Below are 11,174 nucleotides of genomic sequence, written 5' to 3' on the forward strand. Positions count from 1 at the left end.
GAACTTAATTGTACAGTTGATTGTACAAATCAGGTCAATCAAGCGTAATTTTTCTTGTCCTTTATATCACATTATTTTAAAGTACAATCAGCGACAAATGAGTCATGGTCTTGACAAGAAAATGCAAGTTCATTTGGCGTTTGGTAGCCATTATTCATTGTCCACTCCAGTGTTAGGGTATTTGTCCCCACATGTTAACACAATTCAAAACTCTATTCGCAGTAAAAATGTAAAAAGTGTCCAAGTGTATGTCTTGGGGAGTTCTGGCTTCCAAGGTGGCAACATATTGATACATAATTTTGACATTTTGTACACAGCACTGTGACTCACATCCAGCAACTCGTACCCATAAAATTCACAATCGTACTAAAAATACAAAAAGTGTAGGTGTCAGTGGCTCAGGGATTTCTGGCATCAAAATACATCCTAATCATACGTCACTTGCGGCCACGACAAGCCACTCCCCCTTTGTCTCTCCTGCACATTCAAAATGAGTGTCTTTTTTGGGTCTCTGTCAGCACCGCCTTTTTATAGTTGAGGCCAATGACACACTCGCAAAAGTGAGTGACATCAACAAAGTCACAACAGATGATGTTGACGCTGCCCACCTCAGGTCCCGGCTGTTGTTCCTCCACCCAGCCAAGGAGCGAAGCAAGGGCCTTGATGGTGATGGTCCTCATGTTTTGGAAGGGATGGAGGAGGACAAATGTGATGTTTTCAGTCAGGTTCAGGCCACTGACGTAAAAACCAGCTGGAAAACAGACATCAGTACAGAGAAGTCACGTGAGCTGATTTGTTAACTGCTATATTACAGGCTTTTATGATATGATCTCTGTTTTTTCCCATAGATGTATCCAAATTACATGGTCTTCCTTTTTGCTTCTGAGCTTCCAAGTAGGAAATCACCTTCTTTGGATCAGTGCTGTCAGCATACCTATGGAAAGACATGAACGCGTCAGTACATGGAGGTGGCGGCTTGGCATGTACCTTGAAGTCTGCACGTTTATACCAGTAAGGTATTTCAGTCCACAGTTCAGGATGATGCTGGACCATTTCCTGGTTGTCATAGGAAACAATGACCTGTTGATGTTTGGACCAACAGGATCGCAAGGTGGGACAATCCTGCTCAAAAAGTCAATTTCAGAATGAATTTAAAAAAAAAAAAAGAGTACCACCATTTCTTTTCCTTATTATTATTAATAGTACAGTTTAGCTACAGTCAGCAGAGGAAACTTCCACCAGGGAGTGAAATCAAAATGATGTCCTTCATTTGCTTCATTGTCATGCAGTAAGCCATTCCACACATATTTTATATCGAGTACAGTATATGATGAGCCTGGAGCCGTAAATTACAAGGATACCTGTGAGGGGCAGAGCTTAGGTCCAAAGAGTGAAATGATGTACTCCACAAGCTGTGTGTGGTCCCTCGGGGTCAGACAACTAAAATGTGAGCAGCAAACAACAACAACCTCTTTGGGATGTGCATCCAGCCAGGTGGCCAGTTCATCCAGTGCCTCCTGCTGACACACACGCGCACCCCCCCCCCCCCACACACACACATCATGATCAAAACATCCGCGGCCTCATTAATATGAAAATAACATCAGCTCTTCCTGTAACTTTGAGACAAATCAGAGGCATTTTAAAGGGTGACAGGTGTGTGCTGAATCCTCTTCACAATTTTATTTCATAAAAACTTGGCATTTGAACAGGGGTGTGTAGACTTTTTAGGTCCACAGATTGCTGCGAAGGGATAGAACACTGAGATTTTCAGCACATTTTCCAGAGTTGGACACTCTCAGGGGAAACTAATGAGAGCTGACAGAAATGGGCTGTAATTTGACAGTTTTTATGTTTCTTTTATTTGGTTCTGAATGTAATATATACATATTAATGATGACATGAGTGTTTGTGCGCGTGTTTGTGCGTGTGTGTGTGTGTTCACTTGTGATTCAACAGAGTGTCAGCCGTGCTCCGATTCAAGTGTCTCGTTGTGCGTCAGGTGACAGTGAGCCAGCTGAGTCTGGTGTCCCACAAACATACTGTTACCTTAACAGTAATCCAAGTGTAGATACCATGGGCAAAGAATAATTTGCTGCCATCTTTTGGCTTCCTGGCAATCCGCAGGTCCAAGAAGCGAATACCAAGGTCACACTGCTGACTGAGGACAGCTTGCTGTGAGCACAGACAAAGAAAGCCTTAAACACCATAAACACACAACATGCACACCGCAGCTTGGGGCCATGTCACATGACTTGAAACAAGTTCGACTTACGAAGTATGTCAGAAAAGTTACATGAGCGGTGTCACAAATGTTACATTTTGAAATCCAAATTTAAAGTTAATCCCCCTGCAGTCGGTGTGTGTGCGTGTGCGTGCGTGCGTGCGTGTGTGTGTGTGTGTGTGTGCGCGTGCCTGCGTGGTGGCCCATCGGAACACGCAGGGCCGTATCAAACAAGGAGCAAATCTGTCCGTCACTTTGAGAAACCACGACTCTGACTCCACGACAGGAGAGGACAGGTCCAGACAGAATGACATGCTGTCATGGCTCCCTGAAACACACGTGCACAAAAATACGTGGTGAGGATGGATGGATGGATGGACAATATAAAAGTAAAAAAAACACCTAAATGATCTTAAATGCATGTTAAAAAAATTGCAAGTAGTATCTATAAAGAGATTTTGGCTACATCTATACTAGACTTCCGTATTTTCTGTTAAGGGCAGTGTGTTTTGTGTTTACCGGGGATGGCCAAATTCCACAGCGACACGTCAAGCAGCTCATCAGGTAAACGTGACATCCAGTCCGAGTTTCCACGAAGTTTGTCCCTCATATTATGTTTTACGTATTGATTTTCAGTTTGTCAACATCGTTTCGACGTTATTTACATACACAACTGCGGTCACGTGAAACTGGTCCAGCTATTCTACTTCTATTATGTTTGTATTGTGAAGCGGACGGATTCTTTTTTTATCTACTGCCCTCTGCTGGCGCGAAATGAATGGGTTTTTTTTTGATACCGTAGTTTGCACAGTACAGTACTGTACTGATATTATCACTTTACGGAGCAACCGTGCGGTTTTTATTCATTTTCCATGCACATAGAAAAACTTACTGCCCAAGTGTGTCACTTGCCAAGAACATCCTAATAATTTTCCATCAAATTATGACTGGCTGAGCCTTCCAATGTTTTACCGTAGCTGCCTGACATTAAATAAATGATTACCGGTAATCGTTTTTTCAGTGTATTTTGGAATGTGTATTTTGGGATCAAACAATCTTATGTCACATTTATGAATTGCACTTGTGTCAGTTTCTGCACGAATCTGTGCAAATATTGAAACAGGCAGTGACTTGTTTCCTACGTGAACAGTGTTATTAGTGTCCCTAAAAAATATATATATAGAGAGAGAGAGAGACAGAGACAGAGAGAGAGAGAAAACAATCTTATGTCACATTTATGAATTGCACTTGTGTCAGTTTCTGCACGAATCTGTGCAAATATTGAAACAGGCAGTGACTTGCTTCCTACGTGAACAGTGTTATTAGTGTCCCTAAAATATATATATATATATATATAGAGAGAGAGAGAGAGAGAGAGAGAGAGAGAGAGAGAGAGAGAGAGAGAGAGAGAGAGAGAGAGAGAGAGAGAGAGAGAGAGAGAGAGAGAGAGACCGACCCGGTAGCCCAGCGGTTAGCACGTCTGCTTCACAGTGCAGAGGTTCGATTCCAGCTCCGGCCTCCCTGTGTGGAGTTTGCATGTTCTCCCCGGGCCTGCGTGGGTTTTCTCCGGGGGCTCCGGTTTCCTCCCACATTCCAAAAACATGCATGGCAGGCTGATTGCACGCTCTAAATTGTCCCTAGGTGTGAGTGTGGGCCTGAATGGTTGTTCGTCTCTGTGTGCCCTGCGATTGGCTGGCAACTGATTCAGGGTGTCCCCGCCTACTGCCCGAAGACGGCTGGGATAGGCTCCAGCACCCCCCGCGACCCTAGTGAGGATCAAGCGGTTCGGAAAATGGATGGATGGATATATATATATATATATACACATACACACACACACACACACACACACACACACACGAAGAGTCCCACCATTCTCCTTGATTTACCAAACACTGGTAAAAAAAAATTCGATTTAGTAAATCTAAAATGTATTTTAGGACACATTGGTCAAATTTGACCCACAATAGCATCAGCACACAAACTTTATACTAGGCCTGTCTAAAAGAATGCCACTTTAAATATTTTCAATTTTTTGCACTTCAGCATGCTTTGGGAAAAGGCAGCAACTTCAGGGTGGAAGGATGACATTTAGGGTATTTTTATTGCAACAGGGTTATACATCAAGATGTGTGACACTCACTTTGAGATTTCACCATTAAAAATATGAAGTCACCAATTGCTTGCCATTACAATGTTCTTTTCAAAGCACTGTAATCGTTCATTTAGACCAGAATTAAAACATAAATTTCACAACAATCAGAAAACAAATGGTGTCTTTCTAAATTATGCATGAACCATGACATTCAGTGTGCAAAGAAAATCAGAACAAGATGTGAATTGTTGTTTATGTGAACAAAGATGAACTTTCTATTCGTGTGCATTTTGTGAATCAAACCACATTGAGACAAGTATATTAAAACAACAGTTGAACAAACCACCACCACTAAACCATAAGTTAACAATACCACATTGATTAATAGTTATGTATAAAAAGTGCCCAAAGACATCTGATTTTAGCAGCATTATTGGCATATATTGCCAAATGGGGTGGGGGGGGACAAATTAACAATCACACTTCTAAATCTATAAATATCTTGTAAAAGGGCGCGTAGCACAGAAGCAGCAGTGATAACTCTCCCTTGACAAAGACAGAAAAATAAATACTTAATGCAAAACTCAATTTAAAAAAGCACCTTAGGCTTGGCTAAATGGTGCCATCAGTTGCGGCTGTCCCCCCCGGTGGCGGTACAACAAACGCTTTGGAGGCGTGAGCAAACTGAAAGCAGGAAAATGTTGCGTTCACAAGGAATACGAGTAGTGTACCGTCAATGCTACATGGAAAATAACCGCATCATATTTCTATATGTGTGGCCTGGTTGGGGCACCTTGCAGGTAGGGAAGGGGCTTGCGGTGTCATCAAAGTGGGCGGGCCAAGGCGTGCTTAGGCTGGACACACTAGGGGAGAAGCATTTACTCAGCATCGGGATCCTGCTCTCGCCGCCCGGCAACCGTGAAGTCAGCGCATCTTTGATGCTCGGGCTTAGATAGGCAGTGGCCTTTCGTGGTTGCTGTGAAGGTGAAGATATGCTCCTCATGGTCTGGACTTTGGTGTGCCACAGGGTGGGGGAGGCCACAGGGATAGATACTTTATTAATCACGAGGGAAATTAAACGGTCACAGAAGCAATATTCACACTTGCAAATGATATAGAAAAAAAAAAAACAAAGTGAAAAATTAGATTTGAAAAACAGTACCAACTGAGTCACAGTATACAGTATATAGATATTAAACAGTGCATAGCATATATGTTAGTCTGTATAATATCTATATTACATGTGCACTGCATAAGATAAAAACCGCACAGAGTTGGGAATTTGATCAAAGTCTCAGACGAGCTGATAACTTACTGGAGGGTTGCAGGAGAGTCAAGCAGCTTGGAGAATCAAAGCTCTGGCTAGTACGAAGTAAATAAGCGATGGGAACACTGTGAGCTTGGGAAAGGTTGGGCAAGCTGTGCCGCATCTTTTCTGAAAGACAGCAAAAAAAAAACCCCAAAACATCTCATCCAAAATAGATAACAATAAAATCTAATATATGAGAGTTCTTGCAACACACAGTACTACGATGGCCACATGAGCCAAGAAAAATTCCCCGTGAGTTTAACATGCGGCACTGAGCTTAACAGGCAAACTGAATTTGACCCTCTCCAAACCTTTGAATGCATGTGTGTCACTGTTAAAAAAAACAAAAAAAAATAAAATAAATGTCTGTGACTCTGCATTCTGTCACGATCGAAGCTCAGAGGCCACCTCTCTCTGCTTGAAGCCACACAAGGGCAAATATTGTTGATCAATTGGTAGGTGTCTTTCTTGCCGTTACATGTGAAGGTCACAGCCAATGCTCCATTTGGGAATGATGTCTTTAAGCACTACATAAAGCGCCTTTAACAATTCCCAGCACTTGCGGGCGGATGAATCTAATCCCATCAAACTGGGATCGGAAATGCACTGTAGACAGCGCTTCAAGAGGCTTAGAATGTTATTATTAAGTGATAGGGCCATAAGAGCGGGTCAATCAGTGGGCACAATTGCTCACCTGCTCCTGGTCTGAAAGGCACTTGCAATCGGCCTGCGAAAGGGTGAGGTGGGACAGAGGGATGTATGGACAGGAAGCTGCTGCTTTCCCAGTCTTGGGCGCTGGAGAAGGTGTGGGCGTGCAGCATTGGGCAGAGGCGGCGCTTCGGCGGGCCGCAGTCTTCGCCGGCCGCCTCGTCTTCCTCCTTCTCTGGGCCGGGGCGGGCGCTGAGCGTGAGGGTGTCGCTCTGGCTGTGCCGATTGGCCTGGGAGGTTGAAGCGCTGGCATAATCCCGCCTGAGTTCTGGGTAAGCGAGCAATGAGGAATGGCATGCCAAACAACTGCATGCACACGCACCAGAGGTAGGAATAAGTCACAAACAGTGGGGCCAATAAGTATTGGGCTACATAAATTCACTAGTTTAAAAAGATAAGAGAGGTTTGTGATTGTCATCATAGGGACACATCAAGCATGAGAGACAGATTGTAAAAAAAAAAATCAGCAAATGCATGATTTTTAAATAATTTATTTGTGAAAATGGGTGTCCAATAAGTATTGGGCCGCTAGAAAACAAACAACTCTTCTGTCCCTCACAGACCAGTTACTTGCTCTTGAAGAAGTTATTCCAGCCTGCACTCGGTAACAGTATGAATGGCATCTGTTTGCACTGATTAGATGCATAAGAGACCCCTGCACACATCTTCAAACTGTCAGACTCCAGTCTTCAACATAACCAAGACCAGACACCTTCACAAAGACTCCAGAGATCAAATTGTACAACTGCACAAAGCTGGGATGAGTCACACTGCAATTGGTAACCAACTGTGAGAAAAGATCAACAGTCGGAAACATTACTAGAAAATGGAAGAATAACCTCACTGATAACCTCCCTCGGAGTGGGGCTCCATGCAAGATCTCACCTTGTGGGGTTCAAATAATCCTGAGAACAGTAAGGAATCAGCCCGGAACTACACAGCAGGACCCGGTCAATGATTTGAAGACAGCTAGGATAATCGTCACAAAGATGACAATAAGTAACTCACTTCGTTGGCATGAGGTGAAATCCTGCATGACCCGAAAGGTTCCCCTACTATGTAAAAATCATGTAAAGTCCCATCTGAAATTGTGAAATGTGATTTGTGGATTTTTTTTTAACATTCTGTCTCTCACGCTTGGTGTGTACCTATGATGAAAATTGCAAACCTCGCTTATCTTTCTAAATGGGGGAAACTTGTAAATTTTTAAGTTGCCCAATACTTATTGGCTCCACTGTATGCGGAAGTCCTTAGTCAGGCTGAGAGGTTCAAGTCTCCTAATCCAGAAAATAAGTGAGAAGGGTTGACCAAGTCCCAAGGTTCTGCCGCAAAAATAGTCAAGTCCAATACAAAATCAGTGACTTAAGTCTGACTCGAGTCAAGTGACAAGAGTTCCTACCTCAGAAACACACGCGCGCACACACACACACACACACACACACACACACACAATCACCTGGTGGGGTTAATGAAGCTAGAGTAGCGATGAGCTCTGAGGTCTACAGTTAGTGGGGACGGGGCGTGATGGTGATTAGACATCACAGAAATAAAATTTTTAAAAAATCAAATTGCTGGTGAATTTGAGTTTGGACCTACTCTCCTCCTGCAGCCGCGCAATCACTTGCACATCTGTCAGATCCTGCAGTTTGTAGCCATGAGGGACCAAGTCATCCTCGTCCACCCCAGGAGAGATGACGTCAGGGTCAACTTGTGGCAGAAGGCTACGGCGCCGCTGGCTGCTTCCTGGCAAGCGGTGGTGGGATGTAAAAATGCAGCAGAGGCTCACTGCTGTCTCGGGGCATGAAATGAAAAAGTGGACTTACCACGGGTCGGGTGGGGGATGAATGTGGGAGTCCTTGCCCTCCCACTGGGGTTCTGAGAATGAGGGCGAGAGGACGCTAAGGAAACATGAAAACAAAATGAACACATTTTTTTAAAAACAAGTGGAGAAATTCAATTTTTTTTCAGAACTTTTTTGTTCCCCAAGCATAACTTTTGTTGTCGTGTGAATTCTGTGTGGGTACCGTGCATCTCAGGCGACCGGGGACTGGAGCAAGTTGTTCTGGATGTGCCGATGGGGGACACGACAGCAACTCTGCTTACAGCGGGTGGGGTGGAGGTGGGCCGTGGGCTGCAAAGTAATTTACGCCAGCGTGACGCTGAAAATATTGAAAGGAAAGGATAGCTTCAGAATGAGGACAACCCATTTCAAAGCGGTTGAAAGAGAGCAAACAAAGATTAGTCCAGTGACTCTCAAAATTGAGTTGTGCTTAATTTACGGCAATTTCAATACATTTGACAAGACCCAAATGCTTTAAAAAAATAGCAGTCAAATGTTTAACTTCTGTGCAATCCGTTTAACCCAATCATTAAGAACATTTTTTTATATTCCTGTATTTAAGTCCATTGTCAAACTACAATATAACAGAGACTTGCGGTACAATATTATGAAATACATTTAAGAATAAAACTTGTCTTGCTTTGGATGAACACTTGGTCCTACTGCACTCATGTACACTAATATTGGTGGTAGTTGGAGAGCTAAGTATTTCTTTGGTGGTTCTTGGTCTAAAAGGTTCAACTACTACTTGAATAGACTATTGATGTGACAACGCTTCTTTGAAAGGAGCTGGACACTGTGCCATTAGCTCATCTGCACTGCCTGTCACTGGCGTCCTGAACAATCAGAAGACCATTGTCTCAAAATGAAGCCTACATAGGCCGGTTACGCCTGGAAAGAAAGTGGACAAGCACATGTGGACACAACAAGATGGCCGACATCGGGAGCCAGGGTTGCAAAGGTGTGGAAAATTATTAAGTGAAAATTCAGGGTACTGTAATGGAAAAGCACGAACAAACATTTGTTTTTAAGATAAGCAGACTTCTATACCAAATAAATAGCTCCCCTTGCCCACAAGGGAGGGCATTACTGTACTGTACCCTAATGGCTCCATTGTGTTACCCACTGCACTCAAGCGGCGGCGAGAAACTTGTAAGTCAAGGTACTATTATACTTGCATGAAGTCTAATGTTGTTTTAGTTGGTAATATGATGAACTACGGTATGAACTGCATTCGAGTTCCTTGAACCCCTATTCAATTTGAAAATTCCTGTTAATTCCAATGCAAAATTTTAACCTTGTAACGGTTTTGCACACTTCTAGTTAGAACACGTTACAATAGCAAAACAAATAATTGTAACCAAGTCCATCTCACACCTATCGCCAGTTGGAGGCGCATGTCATGCTTTGCTAGCTTCCATTCAGGAGCCTCCAGAATGTGCCGGCACCACTGCAAAGGTGTTAAATAGTTCTCACAGTTCTTCTGATTGGTTTTGGGTGGCACATACAACCTGTAAAGACACAAAGACTGTCAACCAAAAAGTGTATGATCACAGAGTTAACGCGTTTCAATATGATTTTTTTTTTTAAATCAGAAACATCTTGGCTAATCCAGATAGGGTGAGGTTTTTAAAGCTCACGCTGGATAGAAAATAGCAATATTGTCAAATTTAGCTAGCTCCAATGATTACAGAAAAAGTCATTTTGAGAGTCACCGTTTACAACCAAGTGTCATGTTCGAGCGACATTTAATAGTTAAATCTAAACATTGAATGTTGCAACTAAATGTTCAGTATGAATCCAAATATATTTAAAACAGCAACTATAAATGTCCAAATGGACCCTTGAATGTTACTGGCATAGACGGATCAACAAAGACGAATTCGCAGTAAACACATAATTTTTCGAAACCAGTGAATATCATTTCCCACTTCACTCATGACACATTCCAAGACAGACTTCATAATCATCCAATTATTGATTCAGAGTTTTCTGCTGAGACAGCTTGGATTCTGGGGTTGACCCAGTGTGGCGTTGTTTGCTTCCAAATGTACAAATAGGAACAGGACCAATTGATTAAAAAAGCACGTGAAATGTGTTTGAATGCAATTAAAACAACAACACGTACACACTCACCAAGTTTCATGATCAGAAAATCCAATCAGTTCCAAGTCCAAAAGTTCTACGTCGTCCAGAACTAACGGTTCGTATTGGCCCTGCTGCTGCAAATACTGGACACGGTGTTCAGGTGGTCCTCGCGAGCCCAGCTGACATGAAGGTGGCGTGCAAGGGCTGTGACCCCGGGCCCGGGTGGGAGACCGCCACTTATTGTGGAGCTCCAGCCTAAGGATGAGCTCCCGCAGCCTCCTCAACTGCTGTTCGCCGTTCACAAGGTTCTTCTTGAGGTCCACGTTGGCGGCGTTCGCAACAACAGTCTCCATCTGATCTCCACGTGTGACTAGACAACCGTGAGCGGATACTTGTAGGCACTTGTAGCCAATTTAAGCTGTTTCTCCGCCCACTTTAAACTCCACCCTGCCGTCTCTGAAGATTAACTGCCGCTGTTTATATTTCAATACTAGTTATTTTGTTATTTTTTTATAAATCTGTAATTTTCGTTTCAAGAAATCTCATTTAATTCCTAATTACAGCATAACTTCACTCTTCACTATCAGTTTGTGACTGATAAAAATTAAAACCACATTGGATTGTTGTGCGTTTGTCGCTATCTTGTGGTTACATTACATCGTCACAAGCACTATTTTAACACCGGCTCAATAAACCCCACGAGCTGCACAACGTTCACAAATGTTTTCATCACCAACACCATGGAACCTTGAAATTGATTGTGGTATGGCTTTAAGAAAACGTTGGTTTTAAGTAGATGACCAGATCATTATTCATGTCCAATTTGTACAGGAATTCAGGTAATTCCAGAGGGATCACATATTTTTTTCCCAACTATATAAATGTAATGCTTGGTGTAAGTTACATATCA

At 42.9% G+C, this 11,174-nt stretch overlaps 2 protein-coding genes across 5 annotated transcripts; both read right to left on the reverse strand.

Annotated features, from left to right (window-relative positions):
- Positions 1–45: 45 nt before the first annotated feature.
- On the reverse strand, positions 46–2,925 carry LOC147211000 (PI-PLC X domain-containing protein 1-like). 3 transcript variants are annotated; one of them, XM_086119903.1, is made up of 7 exons: positions 2,744–2,925; positions 2,416–2,552; positions 2,050–2,175; positions 1,362–1,517; positions 1,010–1,122; positions 864–934; positions 46–751 (listed from the first exon to the last, which is right to left on the reverse strand). In XM_086119903.1, the coding sequence occupies exons 1-7, from the start codon at positions 2,832–2,834 to the stop codon at positions 486–488; spliced, it is 960 nt and encodes a 319-aa protein (XP_085976029.1). In that variant the 5' UTR covers positions 2,835–2,925; the 3' UTR covers positions 46–485. The 3 variants fall into 3 exon arrangements, with proteins under 3 accessions (XP_085976029.1, XP_085976038.1, XP_085976020.1); XM_086119912.1 differs by having other exon boundaries at positions 1,010–1,056; positions 1,362–1,520; XM_086119894.1 differs by having other exon boundaries at positions 1,362–1,520.
- A 1,384-nt stretch (positions 2,926–4,309) lies between these two features.
- LOC147211001 (SLAIN motif-containing protein 1-like) lies at positions 4,310–11,172 on the reverse strand. 2 transcript variants are annotated; one of them, XM_086119953.1, is made up of 9 exons: positions 10,313–11,172; positions 9,554–9,687; positions 8,361–8,495; positions 8,160–8,234; positions 7,933–8,079; positions 7,793–7,835; positions 6,323–6,604; positions 5,635–5,754; positions 5,185–5,330 (listed from the first exon to the last, which is right to left on the reverse strand). In XM_086119953.1, the coding sequence occupies exons 1-8, from the start codon at positions 10,615–10,617 to the stop codon at positions 5,682–5,684; spliced, it is 1,194 nt and encodes a 397-aa protein (XP_085976079.1). In that variant the 5' UTR covers positions 10,618–11,172; the 3' UTR covers positions 5,185–5,330; positions 5,635–5,681. The 2 variants fall into 2 exon arrangements, with proteins under 2 accessions (XP_085976072.1, XP_085976079.1); XM_086119946.1 differs by lacking the exon at positions 7,793–7,835 and having other exon boundaries at positions 4,310–5,330.
- Positions 11,173–11,174: the final 2 nt, after the last annotated feature.

The sequence above is a fragment of the Hippocampus guttulatus genome, chromosome 1, assembly GCF_054856545.1.
Source record: "Hippocampus guttulatus isolate MCC_2025c chromosome 1, RoL_Hgut_1.0, whole genome shotgun sequence".
Lineage (NCBI taxonomy): Eukaryota > Metazoa > Chordata > Actinopteri > Syngnathiformes > Syngnathidae > Hippocampus > Hippocampus guttulatus.